General features: G+C 49.8%; 1 protein-coding gene across 1 annotated transcript in view; it reads left to right on the top strand.

Annotated features, from left to right (window-relative positions):
* Positions 1–1,424: 1,424 nt before the first annotated feature.
* LOC147010268 (receptor-type tyrosine-protein phosphatase H-like) overlaps positions 1,425–16,113 on the top strand; it is a gene marked incomplete at its 3' end in the record, with an annotated part of 72,570 nt that continues 57,881 nt past the window's right edge. Inside the window, exons 1-5 of the mRNA XM_085862375.1 lie at positions 1,425–1,713; positions 4,869–5,135; positions 8,324–8,590; positions 11,752–12,018; positions 15,093–15,359. Of these exons, the coding sequence (XP_085718501.1) occupies positions 1,440–1,713; positions 4,869–5,135; positions 8,324–8,590; positions 11,752–12,018; positions 15,093–15,359 (1,342 nt within the window). The remainder of the gene's footprint in view (positions 1,714–4,868; positions 5,136–8,323; positions 8,591–11,751; positions 12,019–15,092; positions 15,360–16,113) is intronic.

The following is a 16,113-nucleotide window of genomic DNA, read 5'->3' as shown; positions in this document are numbered from 1 at the left end:
AAGGCAGGTGCGGAGGGTCTGTCTCTGGATAAGGCCCATGCGGAGGGTCTGTCTCTGGACAAGGCCCGTGCGGAGGGTCTGTCTCTGGACAAGGCCCGTGCGGAGGGTTTGTCTCTGGACAAGGCCCATGCGGAGGGTCTGTCTCTGGACAAGGCAGGTGCGGAGGGTCTGTCTCTGGACAAGGCCGGTGCGGAGGGTCTGTCTCTGGACAAGGCCGTGCAGAGTGTCTGTCTCTGGACAAGGCCCGTGCGGAGGGTCTGTCTCTGGACAAGGCCCGTGCGGAGGGTCTGTCTCTGGACAAGGCCCGTGCGGAGGGTCTGTCTCTGGACAAGGCCCGTGCGGAGGGTCTGTCTCTGGACAAGGCCCGTGCGGAGTGTGTCTCCAGGCAAGGCCCGTGCGGAGGGTCTGTCTCTGGACAAGGCCGTGCAGAGTGTCTGTCTTTGGGCAAGGCCCATGCAGAGTCCCCGGATCAGGCCACGAGGCACGCTCTCCTTCCCTTCTCAGAAACATACACACTTCACGGCTGAGCCGAACAGTCAATGGCTAGTGTCTTGCTCAGCAAGCTGCACATTCATACAGCACAAACACGAGAATCGTGCAACCTTCGTCATGCCGAGAGGAGAGCAAGGCAAGACCCTCTGTCCCAGACACGTTCCTCTGACACCAAACTCGTCCGTTCACTCCCGAGATGTCCTCGACGTCACACCGAACAACCGTCCACTTTTGTGGCGTGGCTTGCTCGCACGGAACCCCTACAAACATAACTATATTATATGTAAAATTATCTTCCAAAGGTCCCAAGGTACAAAACATAAGGTGTTCACTTTTCACCAATAACAGTGTGATTCACATGCAGATGTGAACATTCCAAGTCACGTCTAATGACGTCATGTGGTGCACTCACTGTGGTGTGGTGCACCACTGCACTCTCAAACACTCATTTCTGTGACTTTCTCATGAATTACACAAAGTGTGCTCAATGAGGTTGTGAAATAATTTTGTGATTACAACAAAACCTCGATGAAGTTTTTTTTTCCTCTTTTTTTTCTTCATTTTTTGATGTGAATCATTCCCTTTATCATTGCACACATCAACGACCTGAACAAATAAATAACATTGAAAAATTTTCCTGTTTGCTTTGCCCTCACAAATCGCTCTCCCTGAATCTCCACTGATCAACTCAGAACTCGACTGTACACAACTTAGAGTGATAAATGGTTACCCGAGAAGTTTATAACCGGTTGGTTGAGTAAGAGAATGCAGATATTTGCACGGAATGAAATAGAAAATGATGAGAAAGACTTCAGACTGAATGAGTGCTGCCGCAGCAAAAAGGTCCACTTCTGATTACTTTTTTAGGATAATGATCAAAGCTCTTGATGTTATAAAGAATCAAAAATTATTTTCATTCACCAAAAGCTTCTCTTTCTTTGTCCGAAATGTTAGATCCAAGTTCTCCTTCCAATCTGAGCATCACAGCACAGAGCTCAACATCTTTCTCCATCTCCTGGACCAGACCCAATGATACCAACGAGTCAAACTATCAGTACAATGTGAGTTTATTCCTGAACAACAATGTCGTGAAAGATGAAACAACAAATGGAACCCATATCACCTTCACAAAGCTTCTTCCTGGGACCACGTACTCTGTGACAGTGAGGTCCGAGTACAACAGCAGGGAAAGCCAACCTGCGCATCTCTCACTCATCACAGGTGAATGTAACACTCATTTTTTGTCAAATTCGTCATGGTAATTGATGACGCACTCACTGATGAAACATAAATTGAGAAATAATTACATATTTATGTTGGCCTGCACAATTACTACCAACAGGGGAGAGTCATTGTCAAACATCATCATGTGTTCTCATTTTTTTATTCTTGACAATCAAAACGAATCAAACAAATGAATGTTATAATGATATTTATGTCTCTTGATCTCCTCTGATGTATGTACTTTCAATTAAAACTTATATATATATATATATATATATATATATATATATATATATATATATATATATATATATATATATATATATATATATATATATATGATTGTATGAATACATCCATGGCAATGTTTCATTTAAAAGGTGTTACAATGTGATGATCAACATGTTCAGGAGCAGAATATGGCATGTGTGACGTGTGTTAGCCTGCATGGCCCGCATGAGTGTCAATGGGCAAGGCCCGTGCGGAGTCTCTGTCTCCAGGCAAGGCCAAGCAGAGTGTCTGTCTCTGGGCAAGGCCAAGCAGAGTTTCTGTCTCCGGGAAAGGCCCGTGCAGAGTGTCTGTCTCCAGGCAAGGCCAAGCAGAGTGTCTGTCTCCGGGCAAGGCCAAGCAGAGTGTCTGTCTCCGGGCAAGGCCAAGCAGAGTTTCTGTCTCCGGGCAAGGCCCGTGCAGAGTGTCTGTCTCCGGGCAAGGCCAAGCAGAGTGTCTGTCTCCGGGCAAGGTCAAGCAGAGTGTCTGTCTCCGGGAAAGGCCCGTGCAGAGTGTGTCTCCAGGCAAGGCCCGTGCGGAGGGTCTGTCTCTGGACAAGGCCCATGCGGAGGGTCTGTCTCTGGGCAAGGCCAAGCAGAGTTTCTGTCTCCGGGAAAGGCCCGTGCAGAGTGTCTGTCTCCAGGCAAGGCCAAGCAGAGTGTCTGTCTCTGGGCAAGGCCAAGCAGAGTTTCTGTCTCCGGGAAAGGCCCGTGCAGAGTGTCTGTCTCCAGGCAAGGCCAAGCAGAGTGTCTGTCTCCGGGCAAGGCCAAGCAGAGTTTCTGTCTCCGGGAAAGGCCCGTGCAGAGTGTCTGTCTCCAGGCAAGGCCAAGCAGAGTGTCTGTCTCCGGGCAAGGCCAAGCAGAGTTTCTGTCTCCGGGCAAGGCCAAGCAGAGTGTCTGTCTCTGGGCAAGGCCAAGCAGAGTTTCTGTCTCCAGGCAAGGCCAAGCAGAGTTTCTGTCTCCGGGAAAGGCCTGTGCAGAGTGTCTGTCTCCAGGCAAGGCCAAGCAGAGTGTCTGTCTCCGGGCAAGGCCAAGCAGAGTTTCTGTCTCCGGGAAAGGCCCGTGCAGAGTGTCTGTCTCCAGGCAAGGCCAAGCAGAGTGTCTGTCTCCGGGCAAGGCCAAGCAGAGTGTCTGTCTCCGGGCAAGGCCAAGCAGAGTTTCTGTCTCCGGGAAAGGCCCGTGCAGAGTGTCTGTCTCCGGGCAAGGCCAAGCAGAGTGTCTGTCTCCGGGCAAGGTCAAGCAGAGTGTCTGTCTCCGGGAAAGGCCCGTGCAGAGTGTGTCTCCAGGCAAGGCCCGTGCAGAGGGTCTGTCTCTGGACAAGGCCCATGCGGAGGGTCTGTCTCTGGACAAGGCCGGTGCGGAGGGTCTGTCTCTGGACAAGGCCCATGCGGAGGGTCTGTCTCTGGACAAGGCCGGTGCGGAGGGTCTGTCTCTGGACAAGGCAGGTGCGGAGGGTCTGTCTCTGGATAAGGCCCATGCGGAGGGTCTGTCTCTGGACAAGGCCCGTGCGGAGGGTCTGTCTCTGGACAAGGCCCGTGCGGAGGGTTTGTCTCTGGACAAGGCCCATGCGGAGGGTCTGTCTCTGGACAAGGCAGGTGCGGAGGGTCTGTCTCTGGACAAGGCCGGTGCGGAGGGTCTGTCTCTGGACAAGGCCGTGCAGAGTGTCTGTCTCTGGACAAGGCCCGTGCGGAGGGTCTGTCTCTGGACAAGGCCCGTGCGGAGGGTCTGTCTCTGGACAAGGCCCGTGCGGAGGGTCTGTCTCTGGACAAGGCCCGTGCGGAGGGTCTGTCTCTGGACAAGGCCCGTGCGGAGTGTGTCTCCAGGCAAGGCCCGTGCGGAGGGTCTGTCTCTGGACAAGGCCGTGCAGAGTGTCTGTCTTTGGGCAAGGCCCATGCAGAGTCCCCGGATCAGGCCACGAGGCACGCTCTCCTTCCCTTCTCAGAAACATACACACTTCACGGCTGAGCCGAACAGTCAATGGCTAGTGTCTTGCTCAGCAAGCTGCACATTCATACAGCACAAACACGAGAATCGTGCAACCTTCGTCATGCCGAGAGGAGAGCAAGGCAAGACCCTCTGTCCCAGACACGTTCCTCTGACACCAAACTCGTCCGTTCACTCCCGAGATGTCCTCGACGTCACACCGAACAACCGTCCACTTTTGTGGCGTGGCTTGCTCGCACGGAACCCCTACAAACATAACTATATTATATGTAAAATTATCTTCCAAAGGTCCCAAGGTACAAAACATAAGGTGTTCACTTTTCACCAATAACAGTGTGATTCACATGCAGATGTGAACATTCCAAGTCACGTCTAATGACGTCATGTGGTGCACTCACTGTGGTGTGGTGCACCACTGCACTCTCAAACACTCATTTCTGTGACTTTCTCATGAATTACACAAAGTGTGCTCAATGAGGTTGTGAAATAATTTTGTGATTACAACAAAACCTCGATGAAGTTTTTTTTTCCTCTTTTTTTTCTTCATTTTTTTGATGTGAATCATTCCCTTTATCATTGCACACATCAACGACCTGAACAAATAAATAACATTGAAACATTTTCCTGTTTGCTTTGCCCTCACAAATCGCTCTCCCCTGAATCTCCACTGATCAACTCAGAACTCGACTGTACACAACTTAGAGTGATAAATGGTTACCCGAGAAGTTTATAACCGGTTGGTTGAGTAAGAGAATGCAGATATTTGCACGGAATGAAATAGAAAATGATGAGAAAGACTTCAGACTGAATGAGTGCTGCCGCAGCAAAAAGGTCCACTTCTGATTACTTTTTTAGGATAATGATCAAAGCTCTTGATGTTATAAAGAATCAAAAATTATTTTCATTCACCAAAAGCTTCTCTTTCTTTGTCCGAAATGTTAGATCCAAGTTCTCCTTCTCATCTGAGCATCACAGCACAGAGCTCAACATCTTTCTCCATCTCCTGGACCAGACCCAATGATACCAACGAGTCAAACTATCAGTACAATGTGAGTTTATTCCTGAACAACAATGTCGTGAAAGATGAAACAACAAATGGAACCCATATCACCTTCACAAAGCTTCTTCCTGGGACCACGTACTCTGTGACAGTGAGGTCCGAGTACAACAGCAGGGAAAGCCAACCTGCGCATCTCTCACTCATCACAGGTGAATGTAACACTCATTTTTGTCAAATTCGTCATGGTAATTGATGACGCACTCACTGATGAAACATAAATTGAGAAATAATTACATATTTATGTTGGCCTGCACAATTACTACCAACAGGGGAGAGTCATTGTCAAACATCATCATGTGTTCTCATTTTTTATTCTTGACAATCAAAACGAATCAAACAAATGAATGTTATAATGATATTTATGTCTCTTGATCTCCTCTGATGTATGTACTTTCAATTAAAACTTATATATATATATATATATATATATATATATATATATATATATATATATATATATATATATATATATATATATATATATATATATATATATGATTGTATGAATACATCCATGGCAATGTTTCATTTAAAAAGGTGTTACAATGTGATGATCAACATGTTCAGGAGCAGAATATGGCATGTGTGACGTGTGTTAGCCTGCATGGCCCGCATGAGTGTCAATGGGCAAGGCCCGTGCGGAGTCTCTGTCTCCAGGCAAGGCCAAGCAGAGTGTCTGTCTCTGGGCAAGGCCAAGCAGAGTTTCTGTCTCCGGGAAAGGCCCGTGCAGAGTGTCTGTCTCCAGGCAAGGCCAAGCAGAGTGTCTGTCTCCGGGCAAGGCCAAGCAGAGTGTCTGTCTCCGGGCAAGGCCAAGCAGAGTTTCTGTCTCCGGGCAAGGCCCGTGCAGAGTGTCTGTCTCCGGGCAAGGCCAAGCAGAGTGTCTGTCTCCGGGCAAGGTCAAGCAGAGTGTCTGTCTCCGGGAAAGGCCCGTGCAGAGTGTGTCTCCAGGCAAGGCCCGTGCGGAGGGTCTGTCTCTGGACAAGGCCCATGCGGAGGGTCTGTCTCTGGGCAAGGCCAAGCAGAGTTTCTGTCTCCGGGAAAGGCCCGTGCAGAGTGTCTGTCTCCAGGCAAGGCCAAGCAGAGTGTCTGTCTCTGGGCAAGGCCAAGCAGAGTTTCTGTCTCCGGGAAAGGCCCGTGCAGAGTGTCTGTCTCCAGGCAAGGCCAAGCAGAGTGTCTGTCTCCGGGCAAGGCCAAGCAGAGTTTCTGTCTCCGGGAAAGGCCCGTGCAGAGTGTCTGTCTCCAGGCAAGGCCAAGCAGAGTGTCTGTCTCCGGGCAAGGCCAAGCAGAGTTTCTGTCTCCGGGCAAGGCCAAGCAGAGTGTCTGTCTCTGGGCAAGGCCAAGCAGAGTTTCTGTCTCCAGGCAAGGCCAAGCAGAGTGTCTGTCTCCGGGCAAGGCCAAGCAGAGTTTCTGTCTCCGGGAAAGGCCTGTGCAGAGTGTCTGTCTCCAGGCAAGGCCAAGCAGAGTGTCTGTCTCCGGGCAAGGCCAAGCAGAGTTTCTGTCTCCGGGAAAGGCCCGTGCAGAGTGTCTGTCTCCAGGCAAGGCCAAGCAGAGTGTCTGTCTCCCGGGCAAGGCCAAGCAGAGTGTCTGTCTCCGGGCAAGGCCAAGCAGAGTTTCTGTCTCCGGGAAAGGCCCGTGCAGAGTGTCTGTCTCCGGGCAAGGCCAAGCAGAGTGTCTGTCTCCGGGCAAGGTCAAGCAGAGTGTCTGTCTCCGGGAAAGGCCCGTGCAGAGTGTGTCTCCAGGCAAGGCCCGTGCGGAGGGTCTGTCTCTGGACAAGGCCCATGCGGAGGGTCTGTCTCTGGACAAGGCCGGTGCGGAGGGTCTGTCTCTGGACAAGGCCCATGCGGAGGGTCTGTCTCTGGACAAGGCCGGTGCGGAGGGTCTGTCTCTGGACAAGGCAGGTGCGGAGGGTCTGTCTCTGGATAAGGCCCATGCGGAGGGTCTGTCTCTGGACAAGGCCCGTGCGGAGGGTCTGTCTCTGGACAAGGCCCGTGCGGAGGGTTTGTCTCTGGACAAGGCCCATGCGGAGGGTCTGTCTCTGGACAAGGCAGGTGCGGAGGGTCTGTCTCTGGACAAGGCCGGTGCGGAGGGTCTGTCTCTGGACAAGGCCGTGCAGAGTGTCTGTCTCTGGACAAGGCCCGTGCGGAGGGTCTGTCTCTGGACAAGGCCCGTGCGGAGGGTCTGTCTCTGGACAAGGCCCGTGCGGAGGGTCTGTCTCTGGACAAGGCCCGTGCGGAGGGTCTGTCTCTGGACAAGGCCCGTGCGGAGTGTGTCTCCAGGCAAGGCCCGTGCGGAGGGTCTGTCTCTGGACAAGGCCGTGCAGAGTGTCTGTCTTTGGGCAAGGCCCATGCAGAGTCCCCGGATCAGGCCACGAGGCACGCTCTCCTTCCCTTCTCAGAAACATACACACTTCACGGCTGAGCCGAACAGTCAATGGCTAGTGTCTTGCTCAGCAAGCTGCACATTCATACAGCACAAACACGAGAATCGTGCAACCTTCGTCATGCCGAGAGGAGAGCAAGGCAAGACCCTCTGTCCCAGACACGTTCCTCTGACACCAAACTCGTCCGTTCACTCCCGAGATGTCCTCGACGTCACACTGAACAACCGTCCACTTTTGTGGCGTGGCTTGCTCGCACGGAACCCCTACAAACATAACTATATTATATGTAAAATTATCTTCCAAAGGTCCCAAGGTACAAAACATAAGGTGTTCACTTTTCACCAATAACAGTGTGATTCACATGCAGATGTGAACATTCCAAGTCACGTCTAATGACGTCATGTGGTGCACTCACTGTGGTGTGGTGCACCACTGCACTCTCAAACACTCATTTCTGTGACTTTCTCATGAATTACACAAAGTGTGCTCAATGAGGTTGTGAAATAATTTTGTGATTACAACAAAACCTCGATGAAGTTTTTTTTTCCTCTTTTTTTTCTTCATTTTTTTGATGTGAATCATTCCCTTTATCATTGCACACATCAACGACCTGAACAAATAAATAACATTGAAACATTTTCCTGTTTGCTTTGCCCTCACAAATCGCTCTCCCCTGAATCTCCACTGATCAACTCAGAACTCGACTGTACACAACTTAGAGTGATAAATGGTTACCCGAGAAGTTTATAACCGGTTGGTTGAGTAAGAGAATGCAGATATTTGCACGGAATGAAATAGAAAATGATGAGAAAGACTTCAGACTGAATGAGTGCTGCCGCAGCAAAAGGTCCACTTCTGATTACTTTTTAGGATAATGATCAAAGCTCTTGATGTTATAAAGAATCAAAAATTATTTTCATTCACCAAAAGCTTCTCTTTCTTTGTCCGAAATGTTAGATCCAAGTTCTCCTTCCAATCTGAGCATCACAGCACAGAGCTCAACATCTTTCTCCATCTCCTGGACCAGACCCAATGATACCAACGAGTCAAACTATCAGTACAATGTGAGTTTATTCCTGAACAACAATGTCGTGAAAGATGAAACAACAAATGGAACCCATATCACCTTCACAAAGCTTCTTCCTGGGACCACGTACTCTGTGACAGTGAGGTCCGAGTACAACAGCAGGGAAAGCCAACCTGCGCATCTCTCACTCATCACAGGTGAATGTAACACTCATTTTTTGTCAAATTCGTCATGGTAATTGATGACGCACTCACTGATGAAACATAAATTGAGAAATAATTACATATTTATGTTGGCCTGCACAATTACTACCAACAGGGGAGAGTCATTGTCAAACATCATCATGTGTTCTCATTTTTTTATTCTTGACAATCAAAACGAATCAAACAAATGAATGTTATAATGATATTTATGTCTCTTGATCTCCTCTGATGTATGTACTTTCAATTAAAACTTATATATATATATATATATATATATATATATATATATATATATATATATATATATATATATGATTGTATGAATACATCCATGGCAATGTTTCATTTAAAAAGGTGTTACAATGTGATGATCAACATGTTCAGGAGCAGAATATGGCATGTGTGACGTGTGTTAGCCTGCATGGCCCGCATGAGTGTCAATGGGCAAGGCCCGTGCGGAGTCTCTGTCTCCAGGCAAGGCCAAGCAGAGTGTCTGTCTCTGGGCAAGGCCAAGCAGAGTTTCTGTCTCCGGGAAAGGCCCGTGCAGAGTGTCTGTCTCCAGGCAAGGCCAAGCAGAGTGTCTGTCTCCGGGCAAGGCCAAGCAGAGTGTCTGTCTCCGGGCAAGGCCAAGCAGAGTTTCTGTCTCCGGGCAAGGCCCGTGCAGAGTGTCTGTCTCCGGGCAAGGCCAAGCAGAGTGTCTGTCTCCGGGCAAGGTCAAGCAGAGTGTCTGTCTCCGGGAAAGGCCCGTGCAGAGTGTGTCTCCAGGCAAGGCCCGTGCGGAGGGTCTGTCTCTGGACAAGGCCCATGCGGAGGGTCTGTCTCTGGGCAAGGCCAAGCAGAGTTTCTGTCTCCGGGAAAGGCCCGTGCAGAGTGTCTGTCTCCAGGCAAGGCCAAGCAGAGTGTCTGTCTCTGGGCAAGGCCAAGCAGAGTTTCTGTCTCCGGGAAAGGCCCGTGCAGAGTGTCTGTCTCCAGGCAAGGCCAAGCAGAGTGTCTGTCTCCGGGCAAGGCCAAGCAGAGTTTCTGTCTCCGGGAAAGGCCCGTGCAGAGTGTCTGTCTCCAGGCAAGGCCAAGCAGAGTGTCTGTCTCCGGGCAAGGCCAAGCAGAGTTTCTGTCTCCGGGCAAGGCCAAGCAGAGTGTCTGTCTCTGGGCAAGGCCAAGCAGAGTTTCTGTCTCCAGGCAAGGCCAAGCAGAGTGTCTGTCTCCGGGCAAGGCCAAGCAGAGTTTCTGTCTCCGGGAAAGGCCTGTGCAGAGTGTCTGTCTCCAGGCAAGGCCAAGCAGAGTGTCTGTCTCCGGGCAAGGCCAAGCAGAGTTTCTGTCTCCGGGAAAGGCCCGTGCAGAGTGTCTGTCTCCAGGCAAGGCCAAGCAGAGTGTCTGTCTCCGGGCAAGGCCAAGCAGAGTGTCTGTCTCCGGGCAAGGCCAAGCAGAGTTTCTGTCTCCGGGAAAGGCCCGTGCAGAGTGTCTGTCTCCGGGCAAGGCCAAGCAGAGTGTCTGTCTCCGGGCAAGGTCAAGCAGAGTGTCTGTCTCCGGGAAAGGCCCGTGCAGAGTGTGTCTCCAGGCAAGGCCCGTGCGGAGGGTCTGTCTCTGTACAAGGCCCATGCGGAGGGTCTGTCTCTGGACAAGGCCGGTGCGGAGGGTCTGTCTCTGGACAAGGCCCATGCGGAGGGTCTGTCTCTGGACAAGGCCGGTGCGGAGGGTCTGTCTCTGGACAAGGCAGGTGCGGAGGGTCTGTCTCTGGATAAGGCCCATGCGGAGGGTCTGTCTCTGGACAAGGCCCGTGCGGAGGGTCTGTCTCTGGACAAGGCCCGTGCGGAGGGTTTGTCTCTGGACAAGGCCCATGCGGAGGGTCTGTCTCTGGACAAGGCAGGTGCGGAGGGTCTGTCTCTGGACAAGGCCGGTGCGGAGGGTCTGTCTCTGGACAAGGCCGTGCAGAGTGTCTGTCTCTGGACAAGGCCCGTGCGGAGGGTCTGTCTCTGGACAAGGCCCGTGCGGAGGGTCTGTCTCTGGACAAGGCCCGTGCGGAGGGTCTGTCTCTGGACAAGGCCCGTGCGGAGGGTCTGTCTCTGGACAAGGCCCGTGCGGAGTGTGTCTCCAGGCAAGGCCCGTGCGGAGGGTCTGTCTCTGGACAAGGCCGTGCAGAGTGTCTGTCTTTGGGCAAGGCCCATGCAGAGTCCCCGGATCAGGCCACGAGGCACGCTCTCCTTCCCTTCTCAGAAACATACACACTTCACGGCTGAGCCGAACAGTCAATGGCTAGTGTCTTGCTCAGCAAGCTGCACATTCATACAGCACAAACACGAGAATCGTGCAACCTTCGTCATGCCGAGAGGAGAGCAAGGCAAGACCCTCTGTCCCAGACACGTTCCTCTGACACCAAACTCGTCCGTTCACTCCCGAGATGTCCTCGACGTCACACCGAACAACCGTCCACTTTTGTGGCGTGGCTTGCTCGCACGGAACCCCTACAAACATAACTATATTATATGTAAAATTATCTTCCAAAGGTCCCAAGGTACAAAACATAAGGTGTTCACTTTTCACCAATAACAGTGTGATTCACATGCAGATGTGAACATTCCAAGTCACGTCTAATGACGTCATGTGGTGCACTCACTGTGGTGTGGTGCACCACTGCACTCTCAAACACTCATTTCTGTGACTTTCTCATGAATTACACAAAGTGTGCTCAATGAGGTTGTGAAATAATTTTGTGATTACAACAAAACCTCGATGAAGTTTTTTTTTCCTCTTTTTTTTCTTCATTTTTTTGATGTGAATCATTCCCTTTATCATTGCACACATCAACGACCTGAACAAATAAATAACATTGAAACATTTTCCTGTTTGCTTTGCCCTCACAAATCGCTCTCCCCTGAATCTCCACTGATCAACTCAGAACTCGACTGTACACAACTTAGAGTGATAAATGGTTACCCGAGAAGTTTATAACCGGTTGGTTGAGTAAGAGAATGCAGATATTTGCACGGAATGAAATAGAAAATGATGAGAAAGACTTCAGACTGAATGAGTGCTGCCGCAGCAAAAAGGTCCACTTCTGATTACTTTTTTAGGATAATGATCAAAGCTCTTGATGTTATAAAGAATCAAAAATTATTTTCATTCACCAAAAGCTTCTCTTTCTTTGTCCGAAATGTTAGATCCAAGTTCTCCTTCCAATCTGAGCATCACAGCACAGAGCTCAACATCTTTCTCCATCTCCTGGACCAGACCCAATGATACCAACGAGTCAAACTATCAGTACAATGTGAGTTTATTCCTGAACAACAATGTCGTGAAAGATGAAACAACAAATGGAACCCATATCACCTTCACAAAGCTTCTTCCTGGGACCACGTACTCTGTGACAGTGAGGTCCGAGTACAACAGCAGGGAAAGCCAACCTGCGCATCTCTCACTCATCACAGGTGAATGTAACACTCATTTTTTGTCAAATTCGTCATGGTAATTGATGACGCACTCACTGATGAAACATAAATTGAGAAATAATTACATATTTATGTTGGCCTGCACAATTACTACCAACAGGGAGAGTCATTGTCAAACATCATCATGTGTTCTCATTTTTTATTCTTGACAATCAAAACGAATCAAACAAATGAATGTTATAATGATATTTATGTCTCTTGATCTCCTCTGATGTATGTACTTTCAATTAAAACTTATATATATATATATATATATATATATATATATATATATATATATATATATATATATATATATATATATATATATATATATATATATATATATGATTGTATGAATACATCCATGGCAATGTTTCATTTAAAAAGGTGTTACAATGTGATGATCAACATGTTCAGGAGCAGAATATGGCATGTGTGACGTGTGTTAGCCTGCATGGCCCGCATGAGTGTCAATGGGCAAGGCCCGTGCGGAGTCTCTGTCTCCAGGCAAGGCCAAGCAGAGTGTCTGTCTCCAGGCAAGGCCAAGCAGAGTGTCTGTCTCCAGGCAAGGCCAAGCAGAGTGTCTGTCTCCAGGCAAGGCCAAGCAGAGTGTCTGTCTCCGGGCAAGGCCAAGCAGAGTGTCTGTCTCTGGGCAAGGCCAAGCAGAGTTTCTGTCTCCGGGAAAGGCCCGTGCAGAGTGTCTGTCTCCAGGCAAGGCCAAGCAGAGTGTCTGTCTCCAGGCAAGGCCAAGCAGAGTTTCTGTCTCCGGGCAAGGCCCGTGCAGAGTGTCTGTCTCCAGGCAAGGCCAAGCAGAGTGTCTGTCTCCGGGCAAGGCCAAGCAGAGTTTCTGTCTCCGGGAAAGGCCCGTGCAGAGTGTCTGTCTCCGGGCAAGGCCAAGCAGAGTGTCTGTCTCCGGGCAAGGTCAAGCAGAGTGTCTGTCTCCGGGAAAGGCCCGTGCAGAGTGTGTCTCCAGGCAAGGCCCGTGCGGAGGGTCTGTCTCTGGACAAGGCCCATGCGGAGGGTCTGTCTCTGGACAAGGCCCATGCGGAGGGTCTGTCTCTGGGCAAGGCCAAGCAGAGTTTCTGTCTCCGGGAAAGGCCCGTGCAGAGTGTCTGTCTCCAGGCAAGGCCAAGCAGAGTGTCTGTCTCTGGGCAAGGCCAAGCAGAGTTTCTGTCTCCGGGAAAGGCCCGTGCAGAGTGTCTGTCTCCAGGCAAGGCCAAGCAGAGTGTCTGTCTCCGGGCAAGGCCAAGCAGAGTTTCTGTCTCCGGGCAAGGCCCGTGCAGAGTGTCTGTCTCCAGGCAAGGCCAAGCAGAGTGTCTGTCTCCGGGCAAGGCCAAGCAGAGTTTCTGTCTCCGGGAAAGGCCCGTGCAGAGTGTCTGTCTCCGGGCAAGGCCAAGCAGAGTGTCTGTCTCCGGGCAAGGTCAAGCAGAGTGTCTGTCTCCGGGAAAGGCCCGTGCAGAGTGTGTCTCCAGGCAAGGCCCGTGCGGAGGGTCTGTCTCTGGACAAGGCCCATGCGGAGGGTCTGTCTCTGGACAAGGCCGGTGCGGAGGGTCTGTCTCTGGACAAGGCCCATGCGGAGGGTCTGTCTCTGGACAAGGCCGGTGCGGAGGGTCTGTCTCTGGACAAGGCAGGTGCGGAGGGTCTGTCTCTGGATAAGGCCCATGCGGAGGGTCTGTCTCTGGACAAGGCCCGTGCGGAGGGTCTGTCTCTGGACAAGGTCCGTGCGGAGGGTTTGTCTCTGGACAAGGCCCATGCGGAGGGTCTGTCTCTGGACAAGGCAGGTGCGGAGGGTCTGTCTCTGGACAAGGCCGGTGCGGAGGGTCTGTCTCTGGACAAGGCCGTGCAGAGTGTCTGTCTCTGGACAAGGCCCGTGCGGAGGGTCTGTCTCTGGACAAGGCCCGTGCGGAGGGTCTGTCTCTGGACAAGGCCCGTGCGGAGGGTCTGTCTCTGGACAAGGCCCGTGCGGAGGGTCTGTCTCTGGACAAGGCCCGTGCGGAGTGTGTCTCCAGGCAAGGCCCGTGCGGAGGGTCTGTCTCTGGACAAGGCCGTGCAGAGTGTCTGTCTTTGGGCAAGGCCCATGCAGAGCCCCCGGATCAGGCCACGAGGCACGCTCTCCTTCCCTTCTCAGAAACATACACACTTCACGGCTGAGCCGAACAGTCAATGGCTAGTGTCTTGCTCAGCAAGCTGCACATTCATACAGCACAAACACGAGAATCGTGCAACCTTCGTCATGCCGAGAGGAGAGCAAGGCAAGACCCTCTGTCCCAGACACGTTCCTCTGACACCAAACTCGTCCGTTCACTCCCGAGATGTCCTCGACGTCACACCGAACAACCGTCCACTTTTGTGGCGTGGCTTGCTCGCACGGAACCCCTACAAACATAACTATATTATATGTAAAATTATCTTCCAAAGGTCCCAAGGTACAAAACATAAGGTGTTCACTTTTCACCAATAACAGTGTGATTCACATGCAGATGTGAACATTCCAAGTCACGTCTAATGACGTCATGTGGTGCACTCACTGTGGTGTGGTGCACCACTGCACTCTCAAACACTCATTTCTGTGACTTTCTCATGAATTACACAAAGTGTGCTCAATGAGGTTGTGAAATAATTTTGTGATTACAACAAAACCTCGATGAAGTTTTTTTTTCCTCTTTTTTTTCTTCATTTTTTTGATGTGAATCATTCCCTTTATCATTGCACACATCAACGACCTGAACAAATAAATAACATTGAAACATTTTCCTGTTTGCTTTGCCCTCACAAATCGCTCTCCCTGAATCTCCACTGATCAACTCAGAACTCGACTGTACACAACTTAGAGTGATAAATGGTTACCCGAGAAGTTTATAACCGGTTGGTTGAGTAAGAGAATGCAGATATTTGCACGGAATGAAATAGAAAATGATGAGAAAGACTTCAGACTGAATGAGTGCTGCCGCAGCAAAAAGGTCCACTTCTGATTACTTTTTTAGGATAATGATCAAAGCTCTTGATGTTATAAAGAATCAAAAATTATTTTCATTCACCAAAAGCTTCTCTTTCTTTGTCCGAAATGTTAGATCCAAGTTCTCCTTCTCATCTGAGCATCACAGCACAGAGCTCAACATCTTTCTCCATCTCCTGGACCAGACCCAATGATACCAACGAGTCAAACTATCAGTACAATGTGAGTTTATTCCTGAACAACAATGTCGTGAAAGATGAAACAACAAATGGAACCCATATCACCTTCACAAAGCTTCTTCCTGGGACCACGTACTCTGTGACAGTGAGGTCCGAGTACAACAGCAGGGAAAGCCAACCTGCGCATCTCTCACTCATCACAGGTGAATGTAACACTCATTTTTTGTCAAATTCGTCATGGTAATTGATGACGCACTCACTGATGAAACATAAATTGAGAAATAATTACATATTTATGTTGGCCTGCACAATTACTACCAACAGGGGAGAGTCATTGTCAAACATCATCATGTGTTCTCATTTTTTATTCTTGACAATCAAAACGAATCAAACAAATGAATGTTATAATGATATTTATGTCTCTTGATCTCCTCTGATGTATGTACTTTCAATTAAAACTTATATATATATATATATATATATATATATATATATATATATATATATATATATATATATATATATATATATATATATATATATGATTGTATGAATACATCCATGGCAATGTTTCATTTAAAAAGGTGTTACAATGTGATGATCAACATGTTCAGGAGCAGAATATGGCATGTGTGACGTGTGTTAGCCTGCATGGCCCGCATGAGTGTCAATGGGCAAGGCCCGTGCGGAGTCTCTGTCTCCAGGCAAGGCCAAGCAGAGTGTCTGTCTCCAGGCAAGGCCAAGCAGAGTGTCTGTCTCCAGGCAAGGCCAAGCAGAGTGTCTGTCTCTGGGCAAGGCCAAGCAGAGTTTCTGTCTCCGGGAAAGGCCCGTGCAGAGTGTCTGTCTCTGGGCAAGGCCAAGCAGAGTGTCTGTCTCCAGGCAAGGCCAAGCAGAGTGTCTGTCTCCGGGCAAGGCCAAGCAGAGTGTCTGTCTCCAGGCAAGGCCAAGCAGAGTTTC

Source organism: Eptatretus burgeri, chromosome 17 (genome assembly GCF_056783735.1).
Source record: "Eptatretus burgeri isolate ZD-2024b chromosome 17, Ebu_testis_v1, whole genome shotgun sequence".
NCBI classification, from domain to species: Eukaryota; Metazoa; Chordata; class Myxini; order Myxiniformes; family Myxinidae; genus Eptatretus; species Eptatretus burgeri.
This window is presented reverse-complemented; position numbering and strand designations above follow the sequence as displayed.